General features: G+C 40.0%; 1 protein-coding gene across 1 annotated transcript; it reads right to left on the reverse strand.

Annotated features, from left to right (window-relative positions):
* Window positions 1-22,118, reverse strand: LOC100699381 (N-terminal EF-hand calcium-binding protein 1). The gene is made up of 13 exons (XM_005478262.4): window positions 21,972-22,118; window positions 21,450-21,833; window positions 16,626-16,650; window positions 10,682-10,790; window positions 9,299-9,324; window positions 8,923-9,020; window positions 4,334-4,592; window positions 4,135-4,214; window positions 3,207-3,260; window positions 2,995-3,107; window positions 2,777-2,854; window positions 2,535-2,626; window positions 1-1,148 (listed from the first exon to the last, which is right to left on the reverse strand). The coding sequence occupies exons 2-13, from the start codon at window positions 21,822-21,824 to the stop codon at window positions 1,120-1,122; spliced, it is 1,338 nt and encodes a 445-aa protein (XP_005478319.1). The 5' UTR covers window positions 21,825-21,833; window positions 21,972-22,118; the 3' UTR covers window positions 1-1,119.
* Between the last annotated feature and the right edge of the window lie 773 nt (window positions 22,119-22,891).

Genomic DNA, 22,891 nt, shown 5'->3' on the forward strand with positions numbered 1-22,891 from the left:
TCAGCAACATGTCAAACTTTAATTCATGCCGAAAACAAACATAGCATCCACATAACAACTGTACAATCTACACAAAAGAAATGAAAAACACTTCGAATGAAAGATCCAGCACATTCGTTCCTCACGTTATCAAAATGTAACATACCGAATGTCTGAATATACATTTACCAGTGATTTACAACAACTACCTACAACCTACAGCTTTCAATAATTACTGTACACAGAACAGATCCTGCCTAATTTCTGTACTCAAAATATAAACTTATATTTGTTTGTACTGTACCATTAAACTCTTTAGATTAAATACTGCAAATGTAAAATAATGGCTTTTATGTTTTATATCTAGAGTACTGCTCCTCGGTGCAGCTCAACGCCTGTTATTTCTATATTTTCAATAAACAATCTACTATAAGTATCAGTTCTTCACAATAAGGTCCATTTTTTTCTAAAGTGCAGGAGTGACACAGATGATCAGATTTCTAGATGCAGACCGTGACTGATAATTAACTATTTAATGGCTTGTCTACACCATAAGCAAAATGAGCACTTGGTAGCAAAAGCTTTGAGGGAGACAGCAAAGCACGATACCACAGAGAGAACAAGAGGGGAGGTTAACCCTACCACGATGTCTGTTTTCATCTGTACTGAGCATTGATGGGTAGGATCAGTTATTGGTCATGTGTTGACAATTATAGCGACTCTAATATGAAGCTTTGAGTGGAAAAAAAGAAAACTAGCACTGAGAAATAAGACATCATGCAAATATATTCTTTTTTCTCTTTTTTTAAAGTATTTGTTAGTCTATTAAATCAGCAGCAGGAAATGTGCCCGCACTGTGAAATGACCATCAGCACAGATCCCGATCACACAATAAAACGTTGCATCGCCTCAGTTCTTTCTTCCCAAAGTTTAGGTTTGTTTCACTGTGGACTGATTTAACTGACCTGCCGTCTTTTTTGTTAGAACCTTGCAGCATAGCTTCGCTGAAACAATCCTGGTCATGCCGTTAGGAAAACGTTAATATCAAATAACGAACAAAAAAAAGAAGAAGAAGACGCGATTGTACAATCGCCTTGTCCTCCTGGTTTCAGGGTGTAGGTTAACAGCAGCTCCGCTCCATCAGTTGTTGTTCATAATCCACCAAGAGGCTGTCAAATGAAGCAATAATTAGACGTCAGTGCTTTATGGCCTCTGCACGAGCTAAACGAATAAGCGACAGAAAGAGAAAGAGAAGCTTACAATTCATGATCTAATATGGCATGGGGTAATTTACATATTAAAGCACCAATGATTGGTTTTATTGCCATCGGAGGGCAGCAGAAACAAGCTGCAAACACAATAACAATGTGGCCAACTTGTTAACGAATAATTGGCTGCCAGCACACGCAGAGTAATAATTTGTAGTCCTGTTTCAGTTCAGTTAAGTGTAGCATTGACTCTGCTTTCACCTCTGTTAAACCTGTGCAGGATACAGACAGTGATTATGTGAGATTTTTAAGGAAATAAAATGGGAACTACAATGTTGGATGGTGATCATTATCAGACTTCTTTCAATTACTTCAATACTTAATGAGATACATTGTTAACAAATATTATTACATATGAATTACCTTAACTCTACAATTTGCTACAAAAAGAAGAATTAAGCTGATGGACAGAAAGCCTGCATTAACTATGTGGACCTAAGTATCAATATTTTTTACATAAGTCAGTGCTTATTTTTTAGACTCGGAATTTAACTAAGAATAATTGACGATTAAGAATAATTTTCAATTGCTAAGCTTAATTAGTTCATAAATCAGTTCTTAAAATGATTCATTAATGGCTCAGTCACACTAGAGAAAAATCTGAGGTTTCCCAGTGATTTGCACTTAATTTTTTTCATATTTGGAAACTGATTGCAAATACTTGAAGTGGACCGTAGACTGCACCCATCAACTTCCAGTCACAGGGTGACAGCACAGGTCACCAAACAACTGCGTCCCAACTCGGACTGACTGCAATCGCTCTCAGACAGATTGGCAACGGCTTGCAAATAATTGCTGTCTAGATTTCCAACAAGCTTCCATCAGTCTGAGTCAGTCTGCACCAATAAAAACAACTCATCTTCAACATGCATCTTTGCAGTAGGGGACTTGTAGTAGTAGTAAATGTTAATTTCTCTTTAATGTGACTTTCTGGTTGTGTAGATAGCGACAGACTGAAACAGAACTGCCAATTTATCACAGTTAATCGCTGCATTATCACAATTTGCATGCAACTGTCAAGTCGTTCCCATTCAGTTGCAAATTTAATTGCAGACTGACTCTACCTCATTGCTTTTTTTTCGCCATCTTGACACAACAAAGTTGCTTTGAGCTAGTCTCTGTCTACAAAGCGACCAAGATCACAAGTTGATTGCAGATGGCTGCAGTAATTTTTAATTCCTCTAATGTGACTGTGCCATAAATACACCCGGGTATTTGTGATTCCTGTTTATTAAATGAGCAGCTTTCAGTGAGCTGCAATAATCGATTTGTTGTTTTGTTGTGTACCTGGGAGAAGCATGGTCGAGACCATTTCTGGCTCTTCCAGCGAGTCAATAATGCAGCCCTGGAAGGTCTTACTGATGGACGACTGCAGGTAGCTGACAGGAAAAAGGGATGAAAAGGATGAGACTGCCAATTTGCACCCAGCAAGGCAGGAACACCTTAAAGTGAGTTTGTGAGCAGCTCAGTGCGCTTATCAAATTTCACTTGAGCACTGAAATTCTCAAAAGACATCCTCGAGTTCCTACCTCATCCAGGAGAGACGGTCCTGCCAAAATTCATACATGATGAAGCATGATCTGTCTGGCAAGTTCTGGACTGACACGCTAGAAATAAAAAGTGTGAGAGGGAGAGAGAGAGAGAAAAGAGGGCAGGGGGGTTAAAAATTGAAGCAATTTAAAGCAGCTGCATCAAATCACAGAGAGATCCTGAGGCAAACGGCGCAGAGGCAGATAAAAGGACATACTGCAGGTTGTTTGGCTGGATGGTAGTGGCATCTGTGTAGATTTTGAGAGCTTGTTGAAACTGCTCCACGTCTTTCTCCTTCACGGACATTTGTCTCTGGACCAGAAGTATGTTCTAGCGGAAATATTAAAGTGGCATCAGTGTTTTACATGCATATACATATAGTAACTATGTGTATATAGTAAATCTGTATTTGGCACACACTAGACTCACTGATTTATACGTCCCTGCCAATGTGTCTTCTTTGAGAGGTTCAAGATGTGGACTCTGAAAATGGGGTCATAAATATTTCAGTCAGCCACGAGCAGAACGAGAACCAGCAGCAGAAATGGCTCAGCCTCCAGTTACAGCCTGTCACAAACCATTGGCTTCCACAAGGAAGAGATCGCCATGTTCATATTAACCCTCCTCCAGCCCTCACTTGTACTAAATTCTTGTCTGCAAACCCAAGATAAGAAAATGAACATGTTAACAGGCTATTTTAACATCCCTGAAGCACTGACATCTGTCCTACCTGTATTATCACATGACAATTTAAATTCTAAATGAACTCTCACACCTCCAATCAAAATAATGGCGTCCTATTGTAAACTATAAGTAATTCCAAACCTTTGTACTTAAGCATCATTGGCTATGAATTTAATCAGTGTTCTCCCTGATTGGAGCCCAACGCATTATATATGTATTCTCAGGCTAATTTATTATGCATGCTTTCCATTGTGGGTCCAGAGTCGCTCGGGTCTGCGCTTTCTACAAACTGGTCCTCTGTCAACAAGTTGGACATCTTATGCTTCAAGCAAAACTCTTGATTTGCAAACACACAGTAAGCCTTGAATGGTGTGCTCAACATTTCTATATGTAACAGCTAAGCCTGTGGTCAACTTTGATCCTCCCAAAAGCAGACAAAGCCTTTAGCGCATCTTACACTCTCTCTACCCAGCTTAGCTTCATACATGTTTATTGTTCTCTGAGGTTCAAAGCAAACCAATAAATCAAGATTTAGTGGAAGATTTTATTTGCTTTCCCTCTGAGTTGATTCTGCTGTCAAAAATAAAATACTAAAAATAAACCCATGACACAAGACATCAAGCACATCTTTTGAAAAATGGAAGAAAGTGACAAAAACGTCCTTTACACTAACCTCACACTCCATCTTGTCTATGAGCTGCTCCAGCTGGTTGATCTGGGAGCCCCAGTGGTTGTCTGGCTCCACACTGACCCCTGACACCAGAAACATAACATCAGCCCAGCCCACGGAGATGAAAGCTCAATCTTAATTTTTGAATCAAACTTTATGAGAATGACCTCACACATCTTATTCCCGTGTTCCCGAAAAGTACCTGTGGTCAGCATGCCAGAGTAAGGGTCTGTTGGGGAGAGACACATGTTCTTCTGGATGCGTCGACCAGGCCTTTTGGCCATCCTCTGGATGGGCAGATCAGCGGGTTTCTTCACTATCCTCCGTCCTGTGCAGCCCTGGTCGTGAACAGCCTCCATAGCACAATCCAGCGATGACTGAAGGGACTGCAGCTGGGTGGTGGTTTCCCTCAGCAGGAAGCGTGTCACAAACTGACCCAACACTGACGAGCCCTGATACTCCTTCAAATACAAAAGAAGAAAAGGAATCAGCCGTGATAGAAGTATCATTTGTGAAACAACTGTTACCGTAGTCCAACAATTTTGTATTTGGTTTGCTCCACTGTTGTCATAGCTCGTTCAGCCAATTCAGTTTTTATCTGAACTGGTAAGCATTGAAAATTGCTTCTTTAACTATACAATGCAATTTCTGGAGAAACAGCACTGAGTCTGTTTTTCTGCAGGGCTTGGTTTGTGGCTTGCTGCTAAAAAAGTTAGTGAATGTAAGAAAATAGGCCATAGGTGTACCTAATAAAGTCAGAATAGGTGTACTTAATAATGTGGCAAAAGGCATACCCTATAAAGGGGCTGGCCATAATTATTAGGTTAGGCCATAACCTAATAAAAATAGGTTGCCGGGTAAACTATGACTTGAGTCTGTGCTTGAAAACACATGAAATATTTCTACCCATCATAGAGAGACATGACATTCAAAGTCTTATCCAATCACAGCGAGAGACAAGATTTACATTAGCCTGTTAAATGATAATAGACCAACGAAGCAGCTCATCAAGTGTCCCTGCAGTGAGTAACCATGGCGATGGCATGAGTCTGAGTAACCAGAGGAATCTGCGTTAATCTGTGCCGAGTTTCACGCACAGAAAATATCGTATAAATTCAGAAGCACAAGTCAAGTCAACGTGATGTAAAATGTGTGTTTGTGTCCCTAGTTTTAAAAATGTTTTCTTCTGCTTTTCACTAAAACTCCTCAACGAATCTATAATGAGACTCGCTAAAACCGCCACATCAAAAAAGGATACATCTGATGGCTTTGAGGCTTCCTTGTTGGAAGTGCGACATATAGAATGATGGCTGTAGAGTGAAAATTGTGGCTTCACCGGTAGGTTGAAAGGAAATTTCTCATTAGACTTTTTCTGCTTCTCCCACTCTGTCGATCAATTAGTCCACTCTAACTCTCTCAGTCGTTGGCTCCAAAGTTTAGTGGTTCACACATTCGCTGAATAAGCAAAAGCTCCCCAGTTTGCAAACCCCTAAAAGATTTGTATCAGGAAGTGTATCCAATGTAAAAATCTGCAAATGTATGGAGCTACACGCTGTGACGATCGCTTGTGAAAAAGAAGCAGCCAAAAGCAGCGTTTGGGGATTTTTTTTGCAACTATGTTTTTAAATGATTAATAAACTCTCACCCACCACTGAGCCAGTTTAGTGTGAGAGCTGTGTTTCTATGACAAACCAGATCCGTGCTGAGTAATATGAAAACATCATTTAGCCAACAACAACATATAGTGGGATGTGTTGCTTTGCAGCAATCTCACCAATAATGTAGCCTGGGGCTGATTTTCAGACATCTCTCTGAGCACTGTGAGCTTTAGGGCAGTGTCTGCTGCATTTTAGAAATCTATAAATCTTTTCAAGCTCACTTTTTGAACACAATGACCCTCAACACCCTGACCATCGCACTGTGCCGTTTCCAAATTGAGTTCAGGAGAAGTGACAGCGAGACGTGATAAATGTTGGCCAATCTTGTTCAAATCCGTGTTTCTGTACGCGTGATTTATCGGCAGAAGACGAGCTGTGCTGCATAAGTAACCTCGGTCTTTTTTTCTGTTTTTTCTTTTTGATGAGCAGACAGATGAGCTGCAACGCCACAGTGGATACGTTCTTTTCACCTCAGGACACGGTAAAAATGATAAAAATATAAATGAGTTGCGCAGCGAGCACTTAGAATAGCTGTGGAATTAGTAAGATGTTTGCTGTAGCAATTTATTGAGTAACGCTCGTCGTAGGGAGGGCTGAAAAACGCCTCGCCTTTTCAGGGAAAAGAAAGCTTTTTGACCAACTTGAAATATGAAAAATGCATGAGCTATAAGCACGTGTGATGCAGAGAAGAGGGATGAAAAGCCAGAAAGCAAGGCTGCGCGGAAGATGAGAGATGCAGAGAGAGAGAAAGCCGAATATCCTCCCGAGTGAATAATAAACCTGGATACTGAAAGAGGAAAAGTAAGAGCAAAAGAAAGAAATGCAGTCATGTGGTTGCGGTGCATTTGCGCGACGTCACATCAGTTGGACAGCTGCGGGGTTTGTCAGCCTTAGTTACTGTCATCTACACTCCAGTACTGCCCAAGCACAGTCATCAGTCACTGCAGAAGCTCTAGTGAAAATAACCTCCTGTAACCACAGAAAGCAGCCTCATTATAAGTCTGAGTCCACGTCCATTCATACTCCACCTGATTCTCATCGCTTGCCAAATAGAAAATAAATATTCACCAGTCAGCTTAACATAAAGGGCTACTCGAGATCAATGCAGACTGAGCTAAGCTATCGATTAAGTCTTAGTGGAAGTTCTCTGATGCTGTTCTCCAGTGTGCTCGCCTAACACAACAGGATTACAGCCCTACTTGTCAGGGCAGGACAATTAATGCTGTTCTGCTCAAGCAGATCTCAAAATAAGATTTTATGACTCTCTAATTAGCATGTTTCACAATCCAAGGCTACTGTTTCTGTGAGATACTGTTTCTCTTTATCTGGAGGCACCATTCTACTTTGGGGCAGAAGTATGTGAAAGTGTTCCTCTTTTCAACTCGACGGCGATTTTTGCCGTCTTTACGATTAACCTGGGAACCCATCGGCTATTGTCTGATCATCCTCTGGAAAGAGTGGGGCCATATGTGGAGCCAATATAATGCCATACTGGTTGCTAGATATGAAATAATGGTGCTGAAAACAAAAACAATGAAGAAATAATGTGCATTTTAATGTTGCAGCTCACTGATGTGTTTGTAAAAAACCTAGACAGGTGGATGAACACACAGCAAGCATTATAATTCATGTTTAACTGTTTCACAGTGTGCTCTGTTAATTAGTTAGTTTACAACTCATTGCATGTTTTCATAATTACATTGATTATTTTAGCCATTTTAAAACTGTCATTTTAAGCCATCTGATCCAATCATGCGCCAAGGATGTTGTTTTTTATTTAAACTTAGTACTGCCCTTCACTTTATAAAATCCAGGTCACAGTAGCATATGTGATTTGCCTCTGCCATTTCTTTCTTTGCCTCCTCCATATGTGTCTTCTCCGCCTCCAGTATTTTCTGCACTTGCTTCAGCATCTTTTCCTGACATTCATTATCTTGATGGTACATCATATTCTCATTGCAGATCTTTCCTTCCATTCCTCACTTGTTGATTTTCCTATTTCAGATTTTTATTTTATTGCTTCATTTTTTTGTAGACTGTCTCCTTCACCTTCTTCTTTTTTATTTATTAAGGCTGTATTTAGGCTTAGCTCCATTCTTCTGCACCACATTTTCCTCTCTCTGCTATCTCTTTTCAGAGAGCTGCATTTTGCCACCAAAGCCTTTCAGTGAGCCTGGCAGAGAGACGCTCCTTCTCATGCACCAGTTCCTGTATTTTACCATCCCTATGCCTGAGCTGGTCCTTCACTTCCTTTACCTCCTGCTGGTATTTGCTTGATAGATTTTCTCCAGCTGTCTGCACAAATAAGTGCACACATTAATATTCCCATCAGCCTCAGCTTTACTTCCTGTTTTATACTAGTTAGACATTTCAGCCATAGTCATATACGTGCGGCACCGGCCACTTTATTAGATACGCTGTTCAACTGTTCATCATTGCAAATATTTAATCAGCCAATCACATGGATGCAACTCGCTGCATTTAGGCGTGCATGCTGATGCAAACCGAGCATCAAAATGGAGAAAAAGGCAAGTAAAGCGACTTTGATTATAGCATAATTATTGGTGCCAGACAGGCTATTTCAGAAACAGCTGATTTACTTGAGAGCTTGACATTTGCCAGCTCTCAACCCAACAGAGCACCTTTGTGATGTATTGTAACAGGAAACAAGCATCATGGATTTGGTTCTTTACATCATTAATATTTATATATTCATCTGCGTGGCCATCTTTAATAAATACATCAACTCTAATTTGACCATCTGCAAATGAGGTCAAAATGTTGAGGTTGCATAAAAACTGCTTTACTCCCACCTTGCTGGTTACCCAGCTGATTTACAACAGCAACAGCTGCCATGTTTATCACGTCTTGTAAGAGAAACCGTCTTTTAAAGGTCTTTGAGCTCATGTTTGAAAATGTACTGTCAGAGTCACTCACGCTGGGAAATATTCACTGCAACAGCACACTGATCTCAAAGACCGTGGCAGCGTTTTAAACTGACAGCTGAGACAGTAACAGGAAAGTTTTAACACATCAAAGGATCGAGGATGCTTATGGATTACTTGTGCTGTGTTTATATGTCTTGGCATGCAAAAATCCACACAGCACAGGGGTAAGAAGAACCATAACCAACCTCTTTAGTTTTATCCATGGCCTTCAGAATGGCCACGTTCAGCTTTTCCAGAGCAGAGAGGACGCTGACGTATTCTCCCAGGTGTGGAGTGAAGTACTCTGGAAGGGGAGAAGACCTGTTACTTATTATAATCTGGTTCGTGTTGGACTAGCACACTCACCAGTAGTGTTTTTCACAAGAGGATCGGTGCTGGCAACAAATCAGTCAGCAACACTGATGCACACACATGTCTGAGTTATCGTCACTATCAGACCAACATCAACAGCTAAAAGCATCAAAACTTCGCCTTTTGCGATACACACGGTTAAAGTGATCTAACGCGCCACATGAATTTTAAAGTAAAGTCGGTAAAATAAAATAAATAAAAGATAGTTACCTGAGAGTTTGTCTATGTCCAGGTTGCTGTGAGGGAGTCACAAAGAGACAAAAAAAGCATGTTAATGAAACTTGTCTATCACTGTAAGGCCTCAACTCTTCCTGTCAAAGACCACAAAGAGCCTTTCCTTTTTTAATGGAGTTTGCATGTTTTTCCCATTCACCTGAGTTCACTCCAGGTACTCTGACTTCTTCCCACATTGTAAAGTACGGTAGGAGCTGATGTGAATTCAAATAGTAGTTGGTCTCAATGTGTGTAAGTACTTTGATGCGCTGGCATTTTATACATTCTATGAATGGAGTTACCCACCTCTTCCCCGATGCCGGGTGGAGTAGGGATACAACCTCCAAAACTCTGGTTGGATAAGCAGTTATGAGGCTTGGCCTATACTGTAAATGGGATGATCCCCACTGACTGACTTAAGGTAACTATCCTGTTTCTGTCCTTTCTTCTACTGAGACAGACACATACTCTACAGGAAGCATTCTGAAGGACCAATTGGAAGGATTGTATTTGTTGAATGGTTCTGGTTACCATCTTGGCGAGCAGTTGAAGCTTTGGCGCAGGGTGTAAACATGGTGACACCTCACTTAAGATGCTTAGTTTAAAAGCCCTCGGTGTGTGACTCTTACAGTTTGCGCAAAATCACTACTCCTCTTAATCATCTCTTGACCACAGACATGATAAACATACCTGTAGATTCTAATAATCTAAGATAATTAATACTGAACAAAAATAGATTAACTGCCCACTGTTAGTAAATGTTATAAAAACACCAGTAATAAAGCAAAATACTCCTCATATTTATATATAGCTGTCCATAGATTCTTAACTACACTGAAAACAGAAACAGCTGATATCTCCTTCAGTCACCTTTCATGGGTGGTTATCTGATTGTGTAACCTTATAAAACATGTTGTTTTGTTATAATTTGTTATAAATTTGATAAATTAGCTTTTCATTGCTATGCTGTGCAACCACCATGCTAACAGTATAGCAATGAAGTTGAGTAGCATAGATTAAACCACCTGAAATGTCTTCACTGTGATTGGTTGGCATATAAGTGATGCCAACAGCACAGAGCTTCCATCACTATTGTTCTCTCAGACACAGCAAAAAAAAGCTTTCTTGCGTGTTTTTATACCAACACGAATTTTACAGGTGAATGTTTATATATCTTACAGACATATCTTTGCTAATGAGCTAATCAAGCAGGCTGCTGCAAGCCCTCTGGCTTTCACACAAGAATTAAGGCTTTATGAAATATTAGCATCATATTATTTGAAGTGCAGTATTGACATTTCACTGCCAGACAGCAGGAAAGCAGGAGGGGCTACAGATGGCAGCAGAATTGGAGGACATCCAAAAGGAAGATCAGCTTACTCTGTCTGCTGCCTGTCGATGGAGTAATACAGCTCCTGCATCTGCTCATCAGTGAGGATGCCATCGGTGAAATATGACTGGAACTCCTCCAAGGACAGCTTCCCATCATCTGAAAGGAGAGATGCTTGTGAAAGTTACACCTGGCTGAAGCCTCAGTGTTTCAGCATCTGAATGAACATGTCAGTTTGCCCATAATCAAGTATAAAGGAACAAAGACTCTTTAGCTCTGTGATGCAAACACATTACTGATGAACTCAGAGGTGTTACTGCAAAATAAAATACTTGTGATGAACCGCCCTAGTCCTAAATTCTGTCTTGGTTTACTGTAATGTAACCCTAAAAAGATGGTAAAACTTAACCATTGTTACAATAAATCATCAGGTTTTATTTTTCTTAATACTGATAAGAGCTGGAGCTGGATTTCCAACCCTCCAGAGTAATAATTATCTAACTGAGCACCAGATTTGTTGTTCAAAAGTTGACTATTAACACTGTCTGATTTCTTCACTGAAACGAGAGAAGAAAATTGGCAAGCCAATCTACCCGCTGTTTCGATTTCTGCAACAGTTCATTTCCATCACTCCAGTTTCTGGACAATCATCACATGAACACAGTTTGTAACTCAACCAGTCTGATACCAACATGTTCAGCATCTGATGCCTTGTGCCACACAGCTTGCAGGGTCCAGACCTAACCAGCAACAAGGATCGGGGACTAGCGGTAAACGCAGAGCTCACAAACACCCCACCACCAACTTCTTTCTGTAGGCGCTGAAACCTTCAGAGACCCACACGTCAGCCCAAGCTCACAGACCTGAGCCAAAAGTAAATCATGTCACATTTGACTTCGCATCAGCTCGCGCTGTGGATAATTCTGGACACGATCCACTTGCGGGAAAGTCCTCCCAGCAAAATGTATCATCACTGAACATTTGTTGCAGTGTGGCTAAATAAACGCCAGCTGGAAGATGAAGCTATTAAAGGAGAAAGAATCGCAGTGAATTTCTCAAACTTTCCCTGTTAAAAAAAAAAAAAATCTCCACAAGATGTGGGAGTAAACACAATCTGTTGCACCTCTGACTCACTCTCCAGCCTTCTCCATCGGAGTTGCTTTGGGTCTGAGATTCGCACCACATTAAGGCGGCCGAGTGCAGTGCAGCTCAGATGGCGCATTATGCAAGTGCAGCTTTAAAGATCAAAGCGGCAGTGGTATAACAGCTGATCTCCTGGCTATGCGCAGTGTTTATCTCGCAAACTAATAGAGTATATTCATGTACTTCACCTACAGGACTCCTGACCTGTGCTCAGTTTCACTATTTAATGGGCAAAAATGAGATCTAAAGATACTAAATAATTATAACTGACAAGATTATTGAAACCGTCCGGAGTCCTTCTAGCTTGGATCTTCAAAGCTGAATCAAAATGAAGATTTTAGCTCTTTTAGTGGCCCCCTAAAAAGATAATAATCAAACATATTGTTGTAGGAGGAAAGGATGGGAGAAAGTACTGGGTTGGTGCATCTGGAATAATATTAGTTGATCATATCAGTGACAAATTGCTGTTTCCACTTTCTGGTGTTTGATAATTTAAAAAACGACTACAAAATAGACTCCATTATTACAGATTTTCTAAATGTCCATGCATGTATTTCTCAAACCATAAATACATGCTGTAAATTCAACATAAAAACATAGCAGGCCATGACAGCAGTCTGCATATTTTCCTCCATAACACGCAGGAGCGTGCACAAAATGCACAGCGGTGCATTGCACTAATGCACAACACAAACGTCCTCCTCTGAGGCTGCACACTGTGAGAGCGGCCAAATTTCCTCTCAAGAGAATACTGTGAGTTATTTTATTATGAAGCTCGTGCAACACTTTTTCACACGGTTTACGGTGAATCTATCTCATCATGAACGTGACTTTGTTGTAATGTGTCTTCATTCCATTGTTAGTTAAAGCTGGCTAATGTCAGCTGTCAGACAGAGATTTAATTAAAAACTATTCCTGTTTTGCGTCAATTTATTCCAGGGCTTTGCGACAAACTAATGTCAATAAACGCCTCCACAGGGAAATTTAAAGAGCTACTAAGACAGATGCAGAATCTCATGACGGAAGCAAAGCAGCATTTCACACTGACTAAAACTGCTAGCTCTAACTGCAACCTAAACGACACGATCCCCCCTGTACTGAAGAGCATTTCTTTCCAGGAACACTTCCCTTGAGGAAATCCTGAACCTAAAAGGGCTAAGACTGCAGCACTACTAATAATTCATAAAGCCCATCGGTGCGATTCAGTTGAAAAGCAGAGGTGAGAACAGGCCGGAGATAAAAACATCCTGGATGTGTTGCCTCAAAGAGCAAGTGTATGAAATCGATTAACCAATCAGCAGAGGAGCGGAAAAATGAATGCGCAGCAATATTTCCCAAAGTTCATTTTCAACCATGAATGCCAAACGATGCCAACAACAGCGGGTTTATGATATCTTTAGACTGTGAACTGTTGGTCTGGCTTGGAAAAAAATCTTTTTTAAAAACATTTATTACTAAATAGACTAACTGATAGTTAATTGCAGATCTACTAGTTTATTGAATTTGTTGATAGTGATTTTTGACTAAACTTGCATCTCACAAACTGATACAAAGGTGATGTAGCGATGCAGCGAGCGCGACATCACTTTTGCACATCCCTGCAATTCTGCTGCATTCGGCAACTGTCTCTCTGCTCCAGCACCAAATGCCTCAACAAATAGACAACTGCAAAAGATCATGTATGCGCAGCCAAAACCTTACAAAACACCCTCAGATATCAGCCTTTTTCATATTTTTTGATCTACTAAATTCGTTTGAAACTTGGTTTTGAACTACAAAAAGAACAAATTAACAACAAAAGGAAAAAAGAATGAAAATAAGCGTAGAGAAAAGCTGGCCTTGAAAAATCCCTGGGTTGAGAATACACCTCATCATATAGAGCACATCTCCATGAGTTGTTTGTTTTTTTCATTTCCAGACCTAATTGCTGATTTGTGCTTTTTATGCCTGTTATTGTTTTTTTTCCTGGCGATAAAAGTGAAACAAATTAGATTGCTATATTTCCATTTTCACGTTGCTGCATCCTTGAATGCACATCTCATCTCAGTCTGCAGTCACATAAACATGTTAGGGGCTAATCTCAGCAAACAGCCTGTAGATTAAAAGCATTTACTTCATATTTGTGTATTCATGCAAGTGCATTTTTGGTCTATTAAAAATGTAATTCCTGATTACAATAGCAAAGAGGAGTGTAGTGGGCTGGCAGACAGCCCTCATTAAAATCCACAGTACAAGAAGTATATCATGGCAGCCTACTCAGCACTGATTGGAAGGCGGCACTTTCCTCCTCGGTGCACAGCTCAGTGAGTTTGAGAAAATAAGAGCCAAGCAGAGTTTAGCTGCAAAATGAAGATAACGAACACAAGAATGCAGCAAAGTTTTCGTTCTGTCTACAAAGAGTGTGAGCGCCGGGGCGTGTCGGTCTGAAAACACAAACCACGAGGAGCAGACCTGAACCGTCACAAAATGCTGTCACTGCACTGTACATTTTTATGCTCATTAACAACATTTTCTGGGAGGAAAATAGGCAGATTTTTTATTTTTGTAGTTGCACTAGCACAGTGAATTTTAATTCACATATTCAAGTGCAGACATTCAGCTTTAATTCAAGGTCTTTAACAGGGTTTTGCATTTACTTTTTAAGAATTGCAGTCATTTTTACTCACAGTGCCCTATTTTTGGAGGGTCTAAACTAATTGGACATGCTAATTTTAAATTTAAGGGTTGTTTTTATAACTAGGATAAAAAAAACACCTTGCAGAGAATGACTGCCTGACTGTCATCACATACCATGGACATCATCAAATGCTGTGTTTCTACCCTTGAGATGCTCTGCTATGTCTTTACTGGAGCAGCCTTCGGTTGCTGCTTGTTTGTGGGTCTCTCTGTATTCATTTTGTATTTGATAACTGAACTGAACTGACTCTGCCTTTGAAGTATATCCCATTTCTTTTTCTTGAGAAACTCTTGGGTTGCTTTTGCAGTATGCTTTTGGGTTATTATCCTTTTGGACTGTGAAGAGCTGAATGATCAGTTTTACAGCATTTGGATGAATCTGAGGAGAGTATAGCCCTGTACACTTTACAGTTCATCCTGCTCCATCTATCAGCAGCGACATCGTCACTTAACACCAGTGATCCACTGGCAGTCATTCACGCCAGGCCATAACATTGCCTACACCGTATTTGACAGATGGTGTGGTATGCTTCATTAGCTCTTTCTTCATCATTCTGGTACGAGTTAACCTGGGTTTCTTCTGTCTAAAGATTTTTTCCCAGAACTGTGCAAGCTTTTCTACAAGTTTAAGTCTAAGTTTAAGTTCTTGACGTAGTTAGATGTTCTTTGTTTTTTGGGGGGCAACCCACCTGGGGTCTAACGTAGTTAGATGTTGTAAAGTTGTTTTTAGTATCCAAGGAAATAATTCTGTCTTCATGCACTTTACTTGTCTTCTGTGGTCTTTCAGTCTGAACTGGTCAGTTAATTGGTTCCTTGAATAAATGTACCAGATTACAGATTTGGCCGCTTCTAAAATTTTTACCGTTTCTCTAATAGGGTTGTATTGGGGGGGGGGCTTAGTTACAGTGAAAAGCCACTTACGATATTGTGTTCACTGTTCACCTAGTCATGAAACTCCTCCATGAGCCTCTGGACATGGGGGATTGTGCATTAAATTGGCTGCAGTTCCCAAATAATCGATGCATATTTCTTGTTCAACCCCTTGAATAGAAGCTTAAAGTCTACACTTCACATATTGAATATTTTACTTGTAATTCACTGTGGTATGAACAGAGTAACTACAAAAATTAGGTCTCTGTCCAACAAATTATGGACCTTACTGTACGCTCCCACCTTTGCTGCCTTCCAGCTTCTATGCTCTTCACTTATTATCACCTAACACTCAGCCTCAAAGAAGAAAAATCCACCCGCCCTTTATTTCTAAAAATTCATCTTTTATCTGCCAATTTATAATTCACAAACTGAAGGGCTGTTTTCACATCTCAGTATCTTCACACGAGCTGTGGGGCACCCCAGAAAACCTCTGCTCATGGCGGCACATTGCATCATTAATCCTGCTCTTATGCAACATGTTCAACGTCCTCCAGTGGGAACCGATCAGAGTCCATAGATACTCTACACGCATTAATAACTCAACGCTTTTGCATTTTACATTCCACTAAATGAAGATGCAGCACATGAATACAAAATTGAGAACAGAAACATTTCCCTGTTTGTCAGCTGTGTTTTTCAAGCAACACTAAATTCTGTGCGTTCTCCTAGGAGACATTAATGTAGCAAATTCCCTTTGAAGTAAAGAGGTGAAAATGCATCGCATTAATCAAGCGAAACAGGGACACGTTTACGCAGAGAAAACATTGAATTCACATTTACTGCAATTCTCAGGTGAGTTTGCACCACTCGAAGTTAAAATGTGTTTTCTACAAAGGAGAGCAGAACCAGCCAAGGCCACAGTTTTTCTATAGTTAGATCATTTGCGTATGCATACCTCACAATATGTGTTATTTATATTCATGACTATCACTGAGATGAGCAGTGCATTGCTGCTGGCAATGCACTGATATGAACAATGCCTTTAGGGTGAACCGTAGGAGTTCATCCTGTCAAATCCAATCCCATCACAAAACCAAAAAATAAATAAAAATGCAGCTGCACCTGACCCCAGTTATTCAAATCCTCTGCATCTCACAAGGATGGCGATACAATTAAATGATTAAATGGAAGAATAAGTTCCGTCAAGGCCACTGTCTGAACGAAGCCACATCCTTCAACAAAATTTTAATTGAGTTTTAATTAGCCCTTCAATCCAATTAGATTTGCATTTTGCTTACTCACCGTTTTTGTCTGCACGGCGTAAAATCTGCAAGAAAAGAGAAAAGTCGTGTTTAGGCGTTAAGGTCTGCAAGCACAACATTTTAACATGGGCAACTGAGATGTGTAGCACTAGGCTGACATTAACTGACACAAGGATTTTTGTATTTTGAAGCCAGCCAGTGAGAAGTTTAAGATGTATGAGGCAATTTATTTGTGTGAGATGTAACTTAGCCCATTCTTCTCTTTCAGTATGAGCAGCAAAATGTTTAAGGGGAGATATAATTTCCTCATTTCAATAACAAAAGAGACATGAAATATCTCAGGAAATGCAATACTGACATTTGTGTGGAGCCCAGAGGAGTTTCAGAGTGAAACCTTTCAAGCTTTTTTTTCCTCCGCAGGGGATGTCATGCTTACAGTTTTATGGAAAGACTGCAGAAGCAACACTCCTTTATAGTCATTATTTATACCGTGAATAGTAATCCTTCCTATCTAAAGCCTTACCATCAATAACACCACATCTTTTTTTGCTAATCAGTCACCGTGTGTGGATCAATAGAGTCCAGTGTCTGACGGATTAACTGCGTCATTACACTGAAGTGGTGAAGCCGCATCCAGCTGTCACAAGCACATCGGAGTGTTAAGGCTTCGATACACTCTGCTGACATCGAGCATTTAAACAGAATCCCTCCTCCATTAAAGACACACTGTACTGTGCAAAAATCCCAAGCTTCATTTCTTTTTTTTTAGTATAGAAATATGTGCAACCACACATGGAAATACAGCATACAAGGAAAACACAGAGTGTACAGTTCTAATAGCTTGAAAATCAATATTTGGTATGACCACCATTAATAATAATCAATATACCCTAAACTCTCTTAGACAAGCTTTCTTGTAGCCTTCAGGAATAGTTCTCCGGGCTTTGTAAGTGCTGTTTTTAAAATTCAGTCACAGAGCAGATAATCAGTAAACAGGCAATCTTTGGTACTTCCCCGAAAAAGGTCTATGGGGTGAGGAGAGGTAACATAAAAGTGGAAAGAGGTCAGTTTGAAACGTTTTACTGCTGAGAGGTTAACAGAGGGAAGCATCAAGCATACTTAGCATCAGGGAGACTCAAGGCCAACACAACAAACAAAACACCTCTAACTTAAAGCAAAACTTAGCCAAACAAAAAGACAACACTTCAACTTCCTATCAACCGAGGAAAAACAGGGGAAAAGGGTGGATATTAAAAAAACGGCAGCTCTCCCCTATAAGCTTCCTCCAGGCACTGTAACAGAAGGTAAACAAAGGTCAAATCAGCTGCAGTTTACAATCGACATCAAGCTAGCCAGCCAGAGTCCTAAGTGTTTCTAACAACCAACAGTTTCAACTGTATGACCATGAAGGGTTTGGACATGGAGCATGCGCTGGATAGTTTAAGGTTCCCTTGTAAATATCATACATTTGTTTTGAATCAGACTTAAAATCATGTTTATGTGTGAGAAGAGATTTCTGAATTTGAGCAAAAGCAGGCTCTAGATTTGCAGATCATGAGAGGACCCAGCTACATAATAAATTATGTCATCTATATAAAATTGCATAAAATTGTATAAAAAATTGTATAAAATTCTGTCTCCCTATGCTCTCTCCTTTTCTCCTCACCCCAATCGGGTATGGCAGCTACTCCCTGAGCAGGTTTCTTCCTGGTAAAAGGGAGTTTTTCCTTCCCACTGTCACCAAACGCTTGCTCATACGGGGAAATGTGATTGTTGGGGTTTCTTTCTAATATTCTAGGATCTTGACCTTACAATATAAAGTGTCTTGAGGGCACTATTGTTGTGAATGGCTGCAATATAAACAACAGAGAACTGAACTGAATTGAGTTTTCTGAAGTGGCAGAAACAATATTGTTTTTGCAGCTCTGAATATTTAGTGGAGGATATATAGACCCAGAGATGCTTTTTTGTTAGGTCCCAGTAAAAGTGTAGGGGTGATAAAAAGCCTTGCAAATATCTGACTTCCTAGTTATGTGCTGATTTTCAAAACAGATTTTTTAAAGAAGAGATGGAGGCAAACGTTTTGAAGGCTTTCCAGAGATATTTGTGTGAAAAGATAAAAAGAAATCAGATTTGGCTTTTCTAATGAGTCTAATACAATACATGTCTACTTTGTACTAAAAATGTTGCCAATCAGATTGATGGTTTTTGCCAACTTCCAGACTGCATCTGAAGCATTTTCTTTAGATCAAAACGAAAGAAAATGAAACAAAATGCTTAAAGATGGAATTTAAAATATGTCTTATGCTACGCTGTCTGTTATGTGTAGACATAAGACTGGTTCACTCCTTGAGCAGTGTGCCTTTTATATGCTTAAATGAGTCAAGGGTCAGTGCTGGGTGACTTAAAAAACAAATAAACTAAATTCCTCTGAAAAATGTTGGGTACAAGGACTGGACTGAAAAACCAGGAGAAATTTTGCTCAACACCACTTTTAAAACATTACTCATTGGCAGGAAAATGTTAAAAAATGAGGGGTGTCTCAAGACTTTTGCACAGCGTGTACACAACAAAAACCGTACTCATGATTCAATCCAGTGACCACATTAAGGGCAATGTTTGAACCCGACTACAAATCATATATTTACATTTATCTTTGTTCAGTGTAATACCAACAAAATCATGTTGTTACATTGTGTTTTCATCAATAGGTACACTGTAGTGCCTTACATCAAAACATTAATGTAGCAGGGACAAAGTATAATACAGACCCGATGTTCACTAATGATGACATGTCATTAGCTGACTGGCTAAAGGGTTACTTGTGATAAAGCTAAGATGGCATAAGGACTTGAATACAGGTCTGATGAAGTACAAGAGCTAAGATTTACTGCCCTTCTGTGGGAGGCTGGTGGAGTCGATGGTGGTGTTGTTATCCCACAGAGCCAATGAAGATATTCTAAAAGTAGCAGCATGGATGCTACTCAGTTTAAAAAAAAATCAGTCACTGCGGTAAGCTGGTAAGTCACAGTGAGTCCTTAGTAAACTACAGAGAGCTACATCTTCTTATCTCTATGACATCCATTACACGGACAGCTCTGAAAAGAATTATTATATCAAAAAGACTAAAAAAAGACAACTCGGGAATGTGAAAGATTGAAGTCTGAGTCTGTTAAACCGAGTCCTTCAGTGTATCTAATTAAATAGACAAATGGTAAAAAACACAAAAAGCTCCCTGAAGCCAAACGGCGCTGTAAAGTGACTGTGCAGAAAATGAAAAGCATAAATTTTAAAGTAACATATTACGCTAATTTCTGACATTTTCTTTTAAGCACTCCATTTGAACAGCCATGCATTATTAAACCTTCAAAATAATCTGTATTTATCTTATAGTGGATCTTGATGCTGCAACTCATGACCTCATGATTCAAATGTTTGTCCATGTTAATTATGAACACACATGCCTGGAGTAGTAATCAAGTATATTAACATGGCAGAAAATAAGGAAAAGCTTAAAGGACCTCTTACTACAAATGTAAGTGTGTGTAACAGCATTAATTATTTGTGTGGAAGACAGTAAATAAAAAGAGGGGACTCACTGCAGGTCAATGACATGCTATTTGGAGCAGGGATGTATATAGATCACGACAGTAAACAGCGAAAAGATGCTTTAGAATGAGATCCAACTCTTATTTCCTACAACTAGAACACATGTCATTCATAAGCCTCAGCATTAGCAATGCCCACCACTTGGCAGCCACCTGGAAACACATCTGGGCACTGATTTGAGCAGTTATTTTAATGCTTAGTCTCAATTAAGTTTAATTTAAAGTGAGTCAAATCTGATTAAAAATACTTTTGTTAATGCAAGTTAACACAGGTGTGTGTTAATGCAGGCTTTAACCGGCTTTTCCCCACTGAAAGCTTTACTTCTGCCACTGTCTTAGATTTTCATTTCAAAATTGCTGAGTCCCATGTCTCTGTTATTATATCTCTCATACTGAGTTCATTAAAGAAAACGCCTACTTGGAGGTAACGCAGTGCTGGCTCGAGAGAATGGCCGCTAACTGCGTTTAAACCAATTGTGCACTCGCTGCAGTCTGATTTCCCCGTTGCTGGCCAATAATCTGCCTTGAGGAAAGTGAATTTAATTTGCAGCCTGCTGTCAGAAAGTCTAACACTGGGAAATGATGCTGCTAATTCGCTGTCTTCTTATTTGTGGCTAACTACGGAGTCATTGTGGCACAAAACACAAAGCATTTCTTTGAGCAGCTTAGTTGGGGACCATTTCTGTAGTGGGATATCGTAATTTCCAGAATTAAGAATTAAAAATGTAGGATCTTTTTACTTGTGAAAGGCATTTTTTTATTTTCAGAGTGAGGGGAAAATCATATCATGCAGTAATAACATATTTGATCTAGTGCATGACCCTGAATATTTTGTTAAACATTTGAAATAAAAAGGCTGCACTGCATTTCTTAGCAGGTAAAAGGTCAGACCCATCAAAGAAAATATGTCAGATGGCTTCGTCCGGGATATCTGTGTTTTCTAATTGACGCAATGATGGGCATGCACTCACCTTTCTTACATAATAGTGTTGCTGCCAAACTCACACGTGAATAGTAGACTGGCATGCGTTAACTCAATATGAACCAAAGAGAAGAATGAAGAACAGTGGATTACTCATCCTGCGCTTTTGTTAAACGACCCACAGAAGGTGGACACGAGCAGAACACGTCCAAATGCAATCACACACAAGACTACTGAGAAAAATACGTTTTTAAAAAAGATGTATTATTAAGAAATGACATGTGTGTTTCTGTTTTTTTAATCTTCCAACTATAAAAACACACTATGTACTTACATCCTGAAATAAGGAGATCCCTTGATTGTGCTTGTGGTCAAGCTCCTGCTGCTTTCTCAAGTGTTCGTGCTTGGCAGACTGAAGACACATGGTGATGAGCTCTGTGCAGGCCAGCATCTTGCTGCTTCCCTTGAAAATTTGATGCTTTTTCGTCTTCTTCTTGTTGGTAAAAGGTGGTGTGCTGTGTCTTATGGAGAGGTTGCCCTTGCCAGGGAGGATGATGATGCTGGTCCTGTGATCCAGTGAGGGATGAGCTAAACCCTGCCTGCTGCCCTCTGCCTGCAGCCCGCCGCCTTCGCGTCGACGGCAGCAGAAAAACTCCGCCTCTACACGACCCCGAAGCAGCGATTCATAAAAGTCCGAGGAATGCATCATCTCCACCTGCTGGTGAGAGTGCACAGACGCTGTCACGTGATCGGGTAATTATAGGCTGGCTGAAGGGGGATAAAGAGAGAAAAAACAAAAAAACAGGAGCTTCTTGTCGAAGTGACAGACAGAGCTCCTGATATATACATTTATTACCTGCACTGTGATCAGTGATGCGTTTAAGAGGAGTGAAGAAGAGAGTCCAGGCAGGGTGGAGGGGGTGGAGAGTACTGTCGTGGGTGAGGTGGGGGTGTCTGTGACAGAAGGATGGCAGCAAGAGCTTTTCACTCTTGCTGAGACTTGCTAGATGTGTGGTTTGGTGGAGACGGCGGCTCTAATAAAAGACAGAACGCAGAGGAGGAAGTGGCAGAGCCAAGGTTTCCATTGGGGGTGACCGGGATGGAGAGGATTAGAGATGAGTAGGCTGGGACAGCTCAGGTTGAGCGGTCTGGAGAGAAAGTTCGAGAGGCAAGGTTGAGATGGTAAAGACCATCTTAACTAAAACTAAACTTAAAACTAAATCTGAAAAAATAACAATAGGAGGGAGACTTTTTAAAAAATAAAATCTAACTAAAACGGTAAAATTTGGAAAACAAACTAAACTCAAATGAAATTACAAAGGAAATCTGCTAAGTATTTGTTAGTTTAGTTAAAACATTTTTTCTAATGACAACTTGCCTGATGAGGCATTGATAGAGGTGTTTGCTGGGACTTTGGATGTCTACAAGAAGCTGTCAGCTGTTTATGGACTCTATATTGTTGTTTATTATGAAATATTCTCTGTGTGGTTCTTAGTTTGTTTAGTCTTTACTTTTTCATCTTATATTTCCTCATTATTTTGAGCATTTAGTTATTAGTTGAATTTGCTGTTAGTGTTAGAGCTTATTAGTTCCTTTCATCACTTTGTCCCCATGTCAGGTTTATTACCGTCTGTGTTTTCCCGTTTAGTTACAGTCTGTCTGCAGAATCTCCATTTGGGTCATCTCATTCAACAGTTTATGACTATAATCAGTATGAATTGAATGCTCCAATTATGTTTTTAAATAGACCTTTTAAGGGGCCGTGCAGTGCCGTTG

This window comes from Oreochromis niloticus, linkage group LG20, assembly GCF_001858045.2.
Source record: "Oreochromis niloticus isolate F11D_XX linkage group LG20, O_niloticus_UMD_NMBU, whole genome shotgun sequence".
NCBI classification, from domain to species: Eukaryota; Metazoa; Chordata; class Actinopteri; order Cichliformes; family Cichlidae; genus Oreochromis; species Oreochromis niloticus.